At 44.4% G+C, this 17,690-nt stretch overlaps 1 protein-coding gene across 1 annotated transcript in view; it reads right to left on the bottom strand.

The window, feature by feature from the left end:
- Positions 1 to 5,206: 5,206 nt before the first annotated feature.
- Positions 5,207 to 17,690, bottom strand: part of LOC115124414 (protein capicua homolog) — a 63,043-nt gene continuing 50,559 nt past the window's right edge. Inside the window, 8 exon segments of the mRNA XM_065027903.1 lie at positions 5,207 to 7,487; positions 8,981 to 9,145; positions 13,269 to 13,403; positions 13,575 to 13,726; positions 13,881 to 14,038; positions 14,225 to 14,559; positions 14,651 to 15,193; positions 16,964 to 17,154. Coding sequence (XP_064883975.1) covers positions 7,219 to 7,487; positions 8,981 to 9,145; positions 13,269 to 13,403; positions 13,575 to 13,726; positions 13,881 to 14,038; positions 14,225 to 14,559; positions 14,651 to 15,193; positions 16,964 to 17,154 — 1,948 coding nt within the window. The 3' untranslated portion in view covers positions 5,207 to 7,218.

The raw sequence follows: 17,690 nt of genomic DNA, 5'->3' as shown, positions 1-17,690 counted from the left end.
CCAGCAACAGTGTGTGAAAACCTTGTGAAGACTTACAGAAAACGTTTGACCTCTGTCATTGCCAACAAAGGGTATGTAACAAAGTATTGAGATAAACTTTTGTTATTGACCAAATACTTATTTTCCACCATAATTTGCCAATAAATTCATAAAAATCCTACATTGATTCCCCCCCCCCCCTCATTTTGTCTGTCATAGTTGAAGTGTACCTATGATGAAAATTACAGGCCTCTCATCTTTTTAAGTAGGAGAACTTGCACAATTGGTGGCTGACTAAATACTTTTTTGCCCCACTGTAAGGGCAAGCACACACACTTTATATTGTTTTAAGTGCAGTATTCTCCTTCTCAATAAACGTCTTCATAATAAATGTATATCTTTGCTTGTCCTAACATTCTCCAAAATGACTAAAACTGTATATATGCAGTTGAAGTCAGAAGTTTACATACACCTTAGCCAAATACATTTAAACTCAGTTTTTCACAATTCCCGATAAAAGTAACTGTCTTAGGTAACTTAGGATCTCCACTTTATTTTATGAATGTGAAATGTCAGAATAATAGTAGAGGGAATGATTTATTTCAGCATTATTTTCTTTCATCACATTCCCAGTGGGTTAGAAGTTTACATACACTCAATTAGTATTTGGTAGCATTGCCTTTAAATTGTTTAACTTGGGTCAAACGGTTCGGGTAGCCTTCCACAAGCTTCCCACAATAAATTGGATGAATTTTGGCCGATTCCTTCTGACAGAGCTGGTGTAACTGAGTCAGCGTTGTAAGCATCCTTGCTTGCACACACTTTTTCAGTTCTGCACACATGTTTTCTATAGATTGGGGTCAGGGCTTTGTAATGGCCACACCTATACCTTGACATTGTTGTCCTTAAGCCATTTTGCCACAACTTTGGAAGTATGCTTGGGGTCATTGTCCATTTGGAAGACCCATTTGGAAGTATGCTTGTACTTCCTGACTGATGTTGCTTCAATATATCCACATCATTTTCCTCATGATGCCATCTATTTTGTGAAGTGGATCAGTCCCTCCTGCAGCAAAGTACCCCCACAACATGATGCTGCCACCCTCGTGCTTCAAGGTTGGGATTGTGTTCTTCAGCTTGCAAGCGTTTTCCTCCATACATAACAATGGCCATTATGGCCAAACGGTTCTATTTGTGTTTCATCAGACCAGTGGACATTTCTCCAAAAAGTATGATCTTTGTCTCCATGTGCAGTTGCAAACCGTAGTCTGGCCTTTTTATGGCGGCTTTGGAGCAGTGGCTTCTTCCTTGCTGAGCGGCCTTTCAGGTTGTCGATATAGGGCTTGTTTCACTGTGGATATAGATACTTTTGTACCTGTTTCGTCCAGCATCTTCACAAGGTCCTTCGCTATTGTTATGGGATTGATTTGCACTTTGCCCACCAAAGTACGTTCATCTCTAGAAGACAGAACGCATCTCCTTCCTGAGCGGTATGACGGCTGCGTGGTCCCATGTTGTTTATTCCTTACGTACTATTGTTTGTACAGATGAACGTACCTTCAGGCGTTTGAAAATTGCTCCCAAGGATGAACCAGACTTGTGGAGGTATACACTTTTATTTCTGAGATCTTGGCTGATTTTTTAAAATTTTCCCATGATGTCAAGCAAAGAGGCACTCAGTTTGAAGGTAGGCCTTGAAATACATCCACACGTACACCTCCAATTGACTCAAATGATGTAAATTAGCCTATCAGAAGCTTCTAAAGCCATGACATCATTTTCTGGAATTTTCCAAGCTGTTTAAAGGCAGTCAACTTAGTGTATGTAAACTTCTGACCCACTCGAATTGTGATACAGTGAATTATATGTGAAACAATTGTTGGAAAAATTACTTTTGTCATGCACAAAGTAATGTCCTAACTGACTTGCAAAGTCTATAGTTTGTTAACAAATTTGTGGAGTGATTGAAAAACAAGTTTTAATGACTCCAACCTAAGTGTATGTAAACATCCAACTTCAACTGTATATACAGTGCCTTGCGAAAGTATTCGGCCCCCTTGAACTTTGCGACCTTTTGCCACATTTCAGGCTTCAAACATAAAGATATAAAACTGTATTTTTTTGTGAAGAATCAACAACAAGTGAGACACAATCATGAAGTGGAACGACATTTATTGGATATTTCAAACTTTTTTAATAAATCAAAAACTGAAAAATTGGGCGTGCAAAATGATTCAGCCCCTTTACTTTCAGTGCAGCAAACTCTCTCCAGAAGTTCAGTGAGGATCTCTGAATGCAATAATATTGAAATGGAAGGAGTATCAGACCACTGCAAATCTACCAAGACCTGGCTGTCCCTCTAAACGTTCAGCTCATACAAGGAGAAGACTGATCAGAGATGCAGCCAAGAGGCCCATGATCACTCTGGATGAACTGCAGAGATCTACAGCTGAGGTGGGAGACTCTGTCCATAGGACAACAATCAGTCGTATATTGCACAAATCTGGCCTTTATGGAAGAGTGGCAAGAAGAAAGCCATTTCTTAAAGATATCCATAAAAAGTGTCGTTTAAAGTTTGCCACAAGCCACCTGGGAGACACACCAAACATGTGGAAGAAGGTGCTCTGGTCAGATGAAACCAAAATTGAACTTTTTGGCAACAATGCTAAACGTTATGTTTGGCGTAAAAGCAACACAGCTCATCACCCTGAACACACCATCCCACTGTCAAACATGGTGGTGGCAGCATCATGGTTTGGGCCTGCTTTTCTTCAGCAGGGACAGGGAAGATGGTTAAAATTGATGGGAAGATGGATGGAGCCAAATACAGGACCATTCTGGAAGAAAACCTGATGGAGTCTGCAAAAGACCTGAGACTGGGACGGAGATTTGTCTTCCAACAAGGCAATGATCCAAAACATAAAGCAAAATCTACAATGGAATGGTTCAAAAATAAACATATCCAGGTGTTAGAATGGCCAAGTCAAAGTCCAGACCTGAATCCAATCGAGAATCTGTGGAAAGAACTGAAAACTGCTGTTCACAAATGTTCTCCATCCAACCTCACTGAGCTCGAGCTGTTTTGCAAGGAGGAATGGGGAAAAATTTCAGTCTCTCGATGTGCAAAACTGATAGAGACATACCCCAAGCGACTTACAGCTGTAATCGCAGCAAAAGGTGGCGCTACAAAGTATTAACTTAAGGGGGCTGAATAATTTTGCACGCCCAATTTTTCAGTTTTTGATTTGTTAAAAAAGTTTGAAATATCCAATAAATGTCATTCCCCTTCATGATTGTGTCCCACTTGTTGTTGATTCTTCACAAAAAAATTGTTTTATATCTTCATGTTTGAAGCCTGAAATGTGGCAAAAGGTCGCAAAGTTCAAGGGGGCCGAATACTTTCGCAAGGCACTGTATACACACACACTACCGTTCAAAAGTTTGGGGTCATTTAGAAATGTTCTTGTTATTGAAAGAAAAGCTAAAAATGTTGTCCATTAAAATAACATCAAACTGATCAGAAATACAGTGTTAATGTTGTAAATGACTATTGTAGCTGGAAACGGCTGATTTTTAATGGAATATCTTGAGGCACATTATCAGCAACCATCACTCCTGTGTTCCAATGGCACGTTGTGTTAGTGTTGTTTTTAAAGGCTAATTGATCATTAGAAAACCCTTTTGCAATTATGTTAGCACAGCTGAAAACTGTTGTTCTAATTAAAGAAGCAATAAAACTGGCCATCTTTAGACTAGTCTAGTATCTCTAGCATCAACATTTGTGGGTTCGATTACAGGCTCAAAATGGCTAGAAACAAATAACTTTCTCCTGAAACTCATCAGTCTGTTCTTGTTCTGAGAAATGAAGGCTATTCTATGTGAGAAATTGCCAAGAAACTGAAGGTCTCGTACAACGCTGTGTACTACTCCAGTCACAGAACAGTGCAAACTGGCCCTAACCAGAATAGAAAGAGGAGTGGGAGGCCCCGGTGCACAACTAAGCAAGAGGACAAGTACATTAGAGTGTCTAGTTTGACTCCGGGATACTGGCTTTCTAGGCAGAGTTCCTCTGTCCAGTGCCTGTGTTCTTTTGCCCATCGTAATCTTTAATTTTTATTGGCCAGTCTGAGAAATGGCTTTTTCTTTGAAACTCTGCCTAGAAGGCCAGCATCTCAGAGTCGCCTCTTCACTGTTGACGTTGAGACTGGTGTTTTGCGGGTACTATTTAATGAAGCTGCCAGTTGAGGACTTGTGAGGCGTCTGTTTCTCAAACTAGACACTCTAATGTACTTGTCCTCTTGCTCAGTTGTGCACCGGGGCCTCCCACTCCCCTATCTATTCTGGTTAGAGCCAGTATGCGCTGTTCTGTGAAGGGAGTAGTACACAGCGATGTATGCGATCTTCAGTTTCTTGTCAATTTCTCGCATGGAATAGCCTTCATTTCTCAGAACAAGAATAGACTGACGAGTTTCAGAAGACAGTTTTTTTTTTGTTTCTGGACATTTTTCTGAGTGACCCCAAACCTTTGAGTAATTGTGTATATACTGAATAAAAATATAAACGCAATGTAACAATTTCAACAATTTTACTGAGTTGCAGTTCATATGAAGAAATAAATCCATTAGGCCCTAATCTATGGATTTCACATGACTTGTCTAGGGAGCAGCCATGGTGGGACATCGGCCCACCCACTGGGGAGCCATCCCCAGCCAATGAGAATGTATTTTTCCACACAAAAGGGCTTTATTACAGACAGAAATACTTTTTTTTTCATCAGCTATCCGGGTGCTGGTCTCAGACGATCCCGCAGGTGGAGAAGGCGGATCTTGAGGTCCTGGGCTGGCATGGTTACACGTAGTCTGTGGTTGTGAGGCCGGTTAGACATGCTGCCAAATTCTCTAAAACAACGTTGGAGGTGGCTTATGGTAGAGAAATGAACATTCAATTCTCAGGCAACTGCTCTGGTGGAAATTCGTGCCGTCAGCATGCCAATTGCGCTCTCCCTCAATTTGAGACATCTGTGGCATTGTGTTGTGTGACAAAACTGCACATTTTAGAGTGGCCTTTTATTGTCCCCAGCACAAGGTGCACCTGTGTAATGATTATGCTGTTTCATCAGCTTCTTGATGTGCCACACCTGTCAGGTGGATGGATTATCTTGGCAAAGGAGAAATTCTCACAAACAGGGACGTAAAACAAATTTGTGCACAAAATTAGAGAAATAAGCTTTTGGAACATTTCTGGGATATTTTATTTCCGTTCATGAAACATGGGACCAACACTTTACATGTTGCGTTTATATTTTTGTTCAGTATAGTTGGACAATAATAACTAAATCAATAACTAGTGGTTCAGCTGTGTGTACATTAAAAACTAGTGAAAAATATGTTAACTTGAACATTTATTTGTATACTGAAAGATAGATGTACATTTATGAATAATTTAAGTTTCTTGCAAACTGTATCTCAGTAAAACAAGGAGTAAAACGTTAATAATAATTTGTCAATTTTTGGAGTTTGATCTTGTGTAATGTCGTCTTTTAAAAGTCAATACAAGTCAGTTACACATCGTTCCTTAATATTATAGTGAGTCTTCTGACTCTACAGTAAATTATGTACAACAACAAAGTCTTGCACAAAGACAACCAATATTATACCCTACCACTCTATATACTGCCCTGCCCCCTCCAGGCTTATCTCCTCCCACCCCCAAAAAGATCTAGAGAGAAGAGTAAGGTAGGATGAACGGAAGGAAAAGAGGGAGGAAGGAGGAGGCTATAGAATCAAACCTTACTAGCAGGGGAGTGAGAGAGAGCGGTATACAGGGTTGTCCAAAAACATACTTATGAGACTTAAATTAATACAAATGTCAACCCTCTTTTTGTTATCCCTCATTGAAATTAATAAAAATATTTGTCACCCCAGGTCCTTGCTGGGGCGAAGTGAGGGTGTTGAAAGGGAAGACAAAAGAGAGGGAAAGAGGCACAGGTGAGGACCAACTCTCTCAAACGTCCCATCCCCCCTCAAATATGCAAACCGGTTGCTAGAGCTAATCAGATGACATTGATACCAGCCCGTAGCAAGGATCAGGTCCACTATAACAATGAGAGGAGTAATATTAGTAACACTAATACAATAATAACATAATGAACTGCAAAGTTACATGTGTTTGATAAAAAAAAGACAAGTTTGATGTCTTTAAAAAATAAAAAGTTAGATAATAAATCTGCTTGGCATTAGAAGTAATAGGCCTGTCAGCCTGACGTCCTCTGGGTTCTCAACTGAAGTCTACAAATAGATAAAACATGGTTGAAGTGACAGTGAGAAATGTAAAGCCATGATGTGCCCATTGACTCCTCCCCGCATGGCGAGCGAATCAGACAAGCAGGAACGCTTGGTGCATCTTTACTGGCATCTTCTGTAGCCAATCATGGGAAGTGAGGGCGAGGTCCTAAACTCTCTCCTGTCCCCCTCACAGACCTGTCCTGAAGTTATGCTTTTATGGATCAAAGTAGAGAAAAATCTAACAAAACAAGGATCCTTCTGATCCCTCACCAGGGTAGTGCGGGCTCTCCATCCAATGGCATCATCTCAAGCCAGTGGGGACCCAGCCCCCTAATGTCCAGCAGAAACAAATTAGCCAATGGGAGACTCGAGAGCCAGACTCTCTTCAGCAGCCAATTAACTGATCTTGCTTCCCAAGCCCTCCATTTTTTAAAGCAAGCCAGTCCTGTTAGAGTGAGATAAATTACCTCAAACAGTCCCAGTAAATGATATGCTATTCAGTCTGAAAGATGGGCCCTGCTCCAAGGCAATGGGTAACAGCTGGAGAGTTGTTATTGTATAGTCTATAGTCCACTGGCATCAATGGAAGCTTACAGGGATAATATTCATATTACTAACAAAGTGCTAATTCAAGTGTGAGTATTGGAGTTTGGGGTTCATCAGCCGTGTGTGTGTGTGTGTGTCACTGGCATTTTTTGGAGAGGGGGAATTACACTTTTTAAAATTTTTAAATCCCCTTTTAAGTTTTAAACAATTCCACCTCTGACACATTTTGCAAACACACATCCTCTTGGTCTCGTCCACTTGCTCTTTCTGACCTGGCTCTCTGGAGAAAGAGAGAGAGACAGGTCCAGATACGCACACAGACAGAGGGGTGTAGCTTCAACAAAATTACGAGGCGGGATTTGGGGAACTGGTCCATCGCTGATTGGTCAATCCAGCCTGTCGGCATCCTTCATCTAGAAGACTCCTGCGAATCCCTCGGCTCTTCTGGACTACCCTCCCTCTCTCGATCCGCCTCCTCTCCCAATGGCTCCGCCCCTCCTCCTGTCCCTTCCCCTGATTGGGCGCCAGACGGTCCGGGGAGCGAGGAGGCCTCGTTGGTCTCAGAGGGGACGGCAGTCTGCATGATCTTCTGTCGGACCTCCCTGATCTTCAGCTGCAGACACACCTTGGTGGGGAAGATGTCTGAGTAGCGTGCCTGGAAGGCTGCCGTGGCCTGGGCTGGAGAGCGGACAGGAGAAGAAGGAAGACAGAGAGAAAGTGTTGATTGAGGAATGTAGAAAAAAAAACAATTTTGCTGGGTCGGGAGGACTGTGTACACTGTAAATGAGAGAGAGTAGGGCCTATGTACAATACCAGTCAAAAGTTTGGACACCTACTCATTACAGGGTTTTTCTTTATTTTGACTATTTTCTACATTGTAGAGTAGTGAAGACATCAAACCTATGAAATAACACATATGGAATTATGTAGTTACCAAAAATGTGTAGGGGTGGTATATAGAAGATTTGGTAAAAATCCAAGTCCATATTATAGCAAGAACAGCTCAAATAAGCAAAGAGAAACGACAGTCCATCATTACTTAAGACATGAAGGTCAGTCAATCCGGAAAATGTGAAGAACTTTGAAAGTTACTTCCAGTGCAGTCGCAAAACCATCAAGTGCTATGATGAAACTGGCTCTCATGAGGACCGCCACAGGAAAGGAAGACCCAGAGTTACCTCTGCTGCAGAGGATAAGTTCATTAGTGTTACCAGCCTCAGTAATTGCAGCCCAAATAAATGCTTCAGAGTTGAAGTAAAGGACACATCTCAACCTCAACCTTTCAGACGAGACGGCGTGAATCAGGCCTTCATGGTCGAGTTGCTGCAGAGAATCCACTACTAAAGGACACCAATAAGAAGAAGAGACTTGCTTGAGCCAAGAAACACGAGCAATGGACATTAGACCGGTGGAAATCTGTCCTTTGGTCTGATGAGTCTAAATTTGAGATTTTTGGTTCCAACCATTCTCTTTGTGAGGCGCAGAGTAGGTGAACGGATGATCTCCGCATGCGTGGTTCCCACCGTGAAGCATGGAGGAGGAGGTGTGATGGTGCTTTGCTGGTGATGCGGTCTAATTTATTTAGAATTCAAGGCACACTAAACCAGCATGGCTACCACAGCATTCTGCAGTGATACGCCATCCAATCTGGTTTGCACTTAGAGGGACTATCATTTGTTTTTTAACAGGACAATGACCCAACACACCTCCAGGCTGTGTAAGGGCTATTTGACCAAGAAGGAGAGTGATGAGAGTGCTGCATCAGATGACCTGACCTCCACAATCACCCAACCTCAACCCAATTGAGATGGTTTGGGATGAGTTGGACCGCAGAGTGAAGGAAAAGCATCCAACAAGTGCTCAGCATGTGGGAACTCCTTCAAGACTGTTGGAAAAGCATTCCACGTGAAGCTGGTTGAGAAAATGCCAAGAGTGTGCAAAGCTTTCATCAAGGCAAAGGGTGGCTACTTTGAAGAATCTATTTTGATTTGTTTTACCATTTTTTGGTTACTACATGATTCCATAGTTTTGATGTCGTCACTATTATTCTACAATGTAGAAAATTGTAAAAACAAAGAAAAACCCTTGAATGAGTAGGTGTGTTCAAACTTTCGACAGGTACTGTATATAAAAAGCTATATGCAAGTGTGTGTATGTGTGTCTGTACTGACCTGACGGGAAGAAGCCATGCTCCTGGAAGAGCTGCATGACGAGGGCTCGTCTCTGGTCCAGGGTGCGTCTCAGAGAGGAGTAGGGCACCTTGTCAAACTCCAGCTCCCCCAGGATGTCCTCTCCATCAGCACCTGTCCCTGGAGGGGGACACACAGACGGGGGGGCTGACAGACACACACTCTGGTTAGTCTTTTATATAAAACATGTGTAAACATGGAACATATATTTTAGGATTTGGAAGAGCAGTTTATTATACAGCGCATTTGGAAAGTTTTCAGACCCCTCGACTTTTTCCAGTTTTGTTACATTACAGCCTTATTCTAAAATCATCAATTTACACACAATACCCCATAACGCCAAAGCAAAAACAGATTTTTAGAAATGTTTGCCAATTTAAATATCACATTTACATAAGTATTCAGACACTTTGTTGAAACACCTTTGGCAGCGATTACAGCCTCGAGTCTTCTTGGGTATGACGCTACAAGCTTGGCACACCTGTATTTGTGGAGTTTTTCCTATACCTCTCAAGCTCTGTCAGGTTGGATGGGGAGCGTCGCTGCACAGCTATTTTGAGGTCTCTCCAGAGATGTTCGATCAGGTTCAAGTCCGGGCTCTGGTGGGGCCACTCAAGGACATTCAGAGACTTGTCCTGAAGCCACTCCTGCGTTGTTGTCTTGGCTGTGTGCTTCGTGTTGTTGTCCTGTTAGAAGGTGAACCTTCACCCCAGGCTGAGGTCCTGAGCGCTCTGGAGTAGGTTTTCATCAAGGATCTCGCTGTTCTTTTATTAGATTTATTTAAGCTTTATATAACCAGGAAGGGCTCATTGAGATTTAAAATCTCTTTTTCAAGAGCGTCCTGGCCAAGATAGGCAGCACCAAGTCATTACAAAAATTACAGACAAACATGAAAAACTACAAGTAATCTAGATAAACCATGGAATTCACAAGAGTACAACAAAATCAAAAACAGTAGATTAAAAACATTGACAGGTCAGGGAATCAGTCTCAAGATCATTCATCAGTGATTTAAAAATACCAAAATCGGGACAAGTTCTTCCAGTTTATAAGTAATTTGTAAGGCGTTCCAAGACGATAGCGCAGAGAACATAAGCCTTTTTACCAAATTCAGTTCGACATCTGGAACAGTTAGCAGGATAAGGTCCAGCGAACGAAGAGAGTACCCACCACATTTCTGAACAACAAAAATGCACAAATAAAAAGGTAGTAAACCCAAAATGCCTTTGTAAATAAAAGTATACCAGTGCCTGAGCCTACAAGTGACTAGAGAAGGCCAGCCAACCCTGGTATACAAAGTGCAGTGGTGCGTAAGGGTTTTTCAGTTTAAAATAAATCTCAAAGTGCCATGGCAAAGAGTGTCAATTCATCTCAAACACTGAGCGGAATCGTTCATACATAAAATATCCCCATAGTCTAGTAAAGGCATAAATGTAGCTGATACTAGCCTCCTTCTGGCTTTCAAAAGAAAAACAGGCCTTATTCCTAAAATAAAATCCCCAATTTCAGCTTCATTTTTTTGTAAGTTGTTGAATACGCAATTTAAAAGAGAGGCAGTCATCAATTAAAATTCCAAGATATTTATATGAGGTTACAACCTCAATCTCCTTGCCCCGACAGGTAGTAATAGGTGAAAGGTTCAGAGGTCTATTTCTTCCTTTAGAAAAAAACATTAGTTTTGTTTTGTCAGTATTGAGGATACGCTTCAATTGACACAAGGTATGTTGAACAGTATGAAAAGCAGTTTGCAAGTTCTGTAAAGCTTTTGTAAGAGAAGAGGCACAACAGTAAATAACAGTATCATCAGCATAAAAATGAATTTGCGCATTGGACGTTTTTGTCTAAATCATTTATATAAATAGTGAATAAGAGAGGACCAAGTACAGAGCCTTGGGGCACACCATTCAAGACAGACAATTTAACAGACATAGGCCCATCAAATTGAGTGCACTGAGTTCTATCAGACAGATAGTTAGCAAACCATGCAACTGCATGCTCTGAAAGACCTACACTCGACAATCTCTGCCTTAGTATAGCATGATCAACTGTATCAAAAGCCTTAGAGAGATCAATAAAAAGTGAGACAGTGCTATTTTTGTCAAGTGTCAAGGGCTTTAGTGATATCATTTAAAACCTTCATGGCTGCTGTAATTGTGCTATGCTTCTTCCTGAAGCCCGATTGGTACATTGATAAAATAGAGTTAGTAAATAAAAACTTTTAGCTGTTCACTCACAAGGGTTTCAAGTATTTTCACCAGGGCTGACAGCTTTAAGATTGGCCTATAATTATTTAAAAGAGTTGGATCTCCCCCTTTTAAAAGTGGTAGGACAAACACTGGTTTCCAGATTTTCATTACATTCCAGGGTTAGATTGAACAGATATGTAAGTGGTTCAGCTATGAAATCAGCTGCCAGATTTAAAAAGCAGGGATCCAAAAGATCAGGATCTGCAGGCTTTCTCTGATCTAAGGATTTCAGGGCATTATGTACCACCTGCACTGAGAATGGCAAAAAGCTAAAAGTTTGACCAGCTCTCACTTGTTCATCCACACAGGGTTGTACAGAGACAGAGGACACTGAATCAAACAGCCTACCAGATGATGCAAAGCATTTCAGTTGTCATATACAGCAACAGAGTCCTTCAAACACATGACGGTAATTCATTAACATTACTGTTACCAGACATAGACTTTTAATAGCCTTCCAAAACGTTCTAGGGTCATTCAGGATCGTAACTGCCTAAAAATAAGCCAGTCAGCATCAGAACATGATTTCCTTGCTTTAGCCCAGGCTAGATTACGGTCGTGAATAATACAAGACAGCTCAGAAGAAAACCATGGATTATCCCGCCCTTTAACCCTGAACCTGCGGAATGGGGCATGTTTGTTTACTATTTGGAAAAAAAACACCATGAAAGAATTTCCAGGCAGTTTCCACATCAGGGATAAGCTCAATCTTGCTCCAGTCAAAATAAAACAAATCATGAAAGAAAGCCTGCTCATTAAAACACTTAAAATTTCTCTTATGAATAAAACGTGGGTTTGTCTTAGGAACCTTAGTATTTCTAACAGCAACAACAGCACAAAGGTCACTTAAATAATTACAAAAAACACCAACCGCAGAATATTTATGTGGAACATTTGTCAATATCAAATCAATCAGGGTAGATTTATCTGGGCATTTAAGATTTGGGCAAGTGGGTGAGTTAATCAACTGGATAAGATTCATAGAATTACAAAACATCTTTGCCTTGATCCTGACTAGTCTCCCAGTCCCTGCCGCTAAAAACATCCCCACAACATGACGTTGCCACCACTGCGCTTGACCCGTAGGGATGGTGCCAGGTATCCTCCAGACGTGACACTTGGCATTCAGGCCAAAGAGTTCAATCTTGGTTTTATCAGACCAGAGAATCTTGCTTGTCATTGTGAGTATTTAGCTGCTTTTTGGCAAACTCCAAGCAGGCTGTCATGTGCCTTTTACTGAGGAGCGGATTCCGTCTGGCCACTCTACCATAAAAGGCCTGATTGGTGGAGTGCTGCAGAGATAGACCCTTCCAGAAGGAGAACCTTCCAGAAGGACAACTGCCATCTCCATAGAGGAACGCTGGAGCTCTGTCAGAGTAACCATCGGGTTCTTGGTCACCTCCCTGACCAAGGCTCTAATCCCCTGATTTCTCAGTTTGGCCGGGCGGTCTTGATGGTTCCAAACTTCTTCCATTTATGAATGATGGAGGCCACTGTGTTCTTGGGAACCTTCAATTCTGCAGAAATGTTTTGCTACCCTTCCCCAGATCTCTGCCTCAACATAATCCTGTCTCTGATCTCTAAGGACAATTCCTTCGACCTCATGGCTTGGTTTTTGCTCTGACATACACTGTCAACTGTGGGACTTATATAGATAGGTGTGTGCCTTTCCAAATCATGTCCAATCAATTTAAATTTACCACAGGTGAACTCAAAAGTAGTTGTTGAAACATCTCAAGGATGATCCAAGGAAACAGGATGCACCTGAGCTAAATTTTGAGTATCAAAGCAAAGGGTCTGAATACTTATATATAAAAAAAAATTAATCGGAAAACCTGTTTTCGCTTTGTCATTCTGAGGTATTGTGTGGAGAGTGCTGAAAAAAAAACATATTTCAAACATTTTAGAATAAAGCTGTAACGTAACAAAATGTGGAAAAAGTCGAGGGGTCTGAATACTCTCCGAAGGCACTGCACATGAATAAACCTTACAATGAGGGTGTGAGCGTGTCTGTGCGTTTCTACCTGGTCGGTCGAAGGTGAAGACGTCTCCCTCACACTTGGCGGCGCTCTTGGGTGTGCTGGGCTCCGAGCTGCAGCTGGAGCGCCTTCTGCTCCTCCTCTTCGGAGACACAGGGTCCTCTGTGGACGAGTCCAGGTCTGGACAGAAGAGGGGATGAGAAAGACACATAGACGATTCGCAGATCCCTCTACTTCAGTGGTGCACACCGTAGCAAAATGTTATGCAACAGAAAATGTAAATCTCAGTTGTCTGTCTCCTTCTTTCCTTCAGTCCTCTCTACCTCCTCTCTCTCTCTCTCTCTCTCCTACCTGTGGAGTTCTTCCTCTTGCGGCGGTAGCTGCCCAAAATGGCACGGGGGGAGGTGGCCAGGCTCTGCAGGGTGGGGGAGGGCAGCACCTCCTCTGGCCTGAATTCTGGTAGCTGAGCAAAACGCTCCTCAAAATACACCTCTGACAACACCCTGGGAGAAAGAGGGGGATGCAGGGAGAGAAAGGAGAGAAACACATGAGTAAGGTACCTGAACCCTTTGAAGTGTCAGGATGACTCAGCGATACTCACTAACAAACATGTTTTATAAATTGATAGATGGTGTGTCTATACTCAGAGTAACTCACTTGTCCACAGAGTCAAAGGTCCTTTTGAGTGGCGGGGGGCGGGCCTTCACCTTCTTGGGAGGAGGGGCGTCTTTGTCGCTCTGGGGAGGTGGCAGGGCAGGGTCTGTACCCAAGGGAGGGGGCAGGGGTGAGGAGGGGACGGAGTCCTTCCACCCTGACTGTATGGGGCAGAGAGGAGAACCAGTTTAATAATACAGTATGCTGGGAGGGTTTAGTTTAGGGACACAGGGTGTAAAATCAGAAATGTATGTTATTTTCTATGAATGTGATCTCATTTGCATTCTCTGATTATTGAGAAGAACAAAACAATCCATCAGGTCAATCTCTCCAGCTCTCTCTCTCACCTCCTTTTTGCTGGCCTCTGTGCTGCATGTGTCAGTGTTGTCCCCAGGGTCGTGTCCCTCAGGGGGTCTGTCAGAGGGGGGCTCCTCAGCAGTGTGTGTGTGTTGGGAGGGGGATGTCGACTCCACAGGACGCTCCAGCTCAAAGGAAAAACGACTGTTGGCCCCAGTGTTCTCTCTTTCTTTCTCCCTTTCCCTCTCTCGGTTCTTCTCCCTCTCCTTTCCTCGGCCTCCTCCCTCGTAGCTGCCCACCGGGATGTTGGCAACTGTGGCTTTGATTTTCTGAGGGGTTCTCACCGGGAGCTGGGGAAGTTTGGGGGTGCCTGGTGCGCTGCCTGCTGAAATATGTATATTACAAGTTCTCATATACTTGCATTTGTTAAGCATTAGATCTTTGTCCGAAAAACAAGGAGGGCACCTTAGACTTACTGGAAGTGTGAGAGGGCAGGGGGGGGCTACAGGGCCGCAGTGACAATGAGGAGCCACTTGGTGGCGCCACTAAGCTGCTGCTTTTATTGAAGGTCTGGGCTTCCCTCTCAGTCTGTCTGTCCGCCTGCGTGAGGGTTGGCCTGTCCGTCTGTCCATACGCCTGTAGCTCAGGCTGCGTCTCCGCTGGTCTGTCTGCCGCTTTCTCTGACTGAGAGTGAGACATTCTGTCCGTGGGTCTCTCCCCCACGTGCCTGTTTGTTTGTCTGTCTGACTGGAGCTGGGTGTGTGTGTGAGTGTGTGTGGTGGGGGTGGCGGGGGCGAATGTGTATTTGGGCAGGATGTGGGTGGACAGACTGGAGGAGCTGGAGACTGTGTACACCATGCTGGGTGGCCCGGTAGCCATGGAGACCACCCCAGTTGCCATGGTGACGCTGGTAGGGGGGTAGATGGCGGTGATTATCTGTCCCCCTGAAGCAGAGGCTGGGCCAGAGGGGAGGGAGGGGCAGGTAGGGGACTGGACTGGGGCCTGAAGGGGAGGCTGACCTGGAGAGAGAGAGAAAGAGTTAACACCCTTCGACGGCCAGAGTGTACGGCCAGAGTGTACGGCCAGAGTGTACGGCCAGAGTGTACGGCCAGTGTGTACGGCCAGTGTGTACGGCCAGTGTGTACGGCCAGAGTGTACGGCCAGTGTGTACGGCCAGTGTGTACGGCCAGAGTGTACGGCCAGTGTGTACGGCCAGTGTGTACGGCCAGTGTGTACGGCCAGAGTGTACGGCCAGAGTGTACGGCCAGAGTGTACGGCCAGTGTGTACGGCCAGTGTGTACGGCCAGTGACAGCCAGAGTGTACGGCCAGTGACAGCCAGAGTGTACGGCCAGAGTGTACGGCCAGAGTGGCCAGAGTACGGCCAGAGTGTACGGCCAGTGACAGCCAGAGTATACGGCCAGTGACAGCCAGAGTGTACGGCCAGTGACAGCCAGAGTGTACGGCCAGAGTGTACGGCCAGAGTATACGGCCAGAGTGTACGGCCAGTGACAGCCAGAGTGTACGGCCAGTGACAGCCAGAGTATACGGCCAGAGTGTACGGCCAGTGACAGCCAGAGTGTACGGCCAGTGACAGCCAGAGTGTACGGCCAGTGTGTACGGCCAGTGACAGCCAGAGTGTACGGCCAGTGACAGCCAGAGTGTACGGCCAGAGTGTACGGCCAGAGTGTACGGCCAGTGACAGCCAGAGTGTACGGCCAGTGACAGCCAGAGTGTACGGCCAGAGTGTACGGCCAGAGTATACGGCCAGTGACAGCCAGAGTGTACGGCCAGTGACAGCCAGAGTGTACAGCCAGAGTGTACGGCCAGTGACAGCCAGAGTGTACGGCCAGAGTGTACGGCCAGAGTGTACGGCCAGAGTGTACGGCCAGAGTGTACAGTCAGAGTGTGATAACCTGTTTCCTCTAACCTAAAGGTTTTGCTCCTGTTCTCAAAACTGAGGGGAGGTTTCTTGTTGCAGTTCACAGGGAACTTAAAAAGTGCAATATAGTTTCAAGTTTGAATGTCATATGCACAAGTACAGTGAAAGGCATTTCTTGCCAGCGCTAACCCCAACACTGCAGTAATCAATAACAATGTAATACTAAAAATAACAAGGTGGAACTAAAGCACACAAGATGGAAAATAAGAAGAACATGATAAAGTAAGCAAGCAAAATGAGGTTGGAGCTTACCAAACGGCAGCCATCCAGTATCCATCTTATTCTAGATGTCCTTTAAGTGGATGCACTGACCTGTAGAGCCCTGCACGGGCATGCATTTTATGCCTGAGCCAAACCCATGCCCTACCCAGGCCTGATTGCATCTGGCAAATTTAAAGCCAGGCCCTGCCCAGCCCTGCCCGAAACCTGAAATAATGTCCTCCGTTAGTAAATCCATTAGCTGCTCCTCTCTATCGGTCACTCTGCTCATGGAGGCTCTGGCTCTGTGAGTATCCATAGTAACTGCTTTGCTTGGGCTGCTCTGCTCAATGACGAGACATGAGACTCTACACTTCCACAAGGGACATTCTTATTTTATGTTAAATCATCTCTCCTGCTTTATATTGCACGAGGTTGAAGCATTTCTGACACCATGTTATGATCTGAGTCAGACATGACTGTACTTCGCAGCAGAGCACGAGCAAATGGCTCAGCTTCAAAATGTTACTGATCAATTTAGTTATACAGGAGCCCTGCCCGTACCATAGTTATTGATGAGGGGCCTACCCGGCCCTAACCTGATGTATAATGTCAGGGCCCGTCAGGCTCGGGTAGCAGAACTCTACTGACCTGTGATGAGGGGTTGGACTAGGTTCTGTCCAGGGGGGGCTATGGCTGTAAAGCCCAGCGTTGCTAGGGGCGACGAAACATATGCAGATCCAGGGGTGGGCTGGGCCTGCTGAGGGGAGGAGGAGCCTGTTGTTGTGGAGACCAGAGGCAGAGCAGAGGGAACTCCTGGCGTGGACTGGACATAGGTGATCCTGTGAGTGGTGGAGAGAGAGAGAGAGATAGAGAGAGAGAAAAGAGAGAAGTTAAGGTGAAGAAGGAAAGAGAAAGTGTGTATGAGTGAGAGAGAGAAGATGATAGATGAAACAGGCAGTGAAGGAGGAGAGAGAGAGAAAAGAGAAGTTAAGGTGAAGAGGGAAAGAGAAAGTGTGTATGAGTGAGAGAGAGTAGATGATAGATGAAACAGGCAGTGAAGGAGGAGAGAGAAAAAAAAGGAAAATAGAACATGAACAAGGATGAAAGGAGGAGAGAGGAGAGAAATGGTGCAGTGGGGGTCAGTGGGTGACGGAACAGTAGATGAGTGTGTCTGTGTGGTGGAGCCGAGAGGCAGTGAGGGGGCGGCAGGCAGGCAGCAGGCACTGCAGAGGAAGAGGCAGCCTGGGCCAGCAACAGAGCAGAATGACTAACACACAACACAAGAGCTGCACTTCTTCCAAAACCATTGTGTTATGTATTATGGTAGGGCAGCAGCGCTAATAGTGCACTGTTAGATTGAGTTGGTCTGTGTCCT

Source organism: Oncorhynchus nerka, linkage group LG14 (genome assembly GCF_034236695.1).
Source record: "Oncorhynchus nerka isolate Pitt River linkage group LG14, Oner_Uvic_2.0, whole genome shotgun sequence".
NCBI lineage: Eukaryota > Metazoa > Chordata > Actinopteri > Salmoniformes > Salmonidae > Oncorhynchus > Oncorhynchus nerka.
Note: the sequence above shows the minus strand (reverse complement) of the source record. Positions and strands in the feature narration are given on the sequence as shown.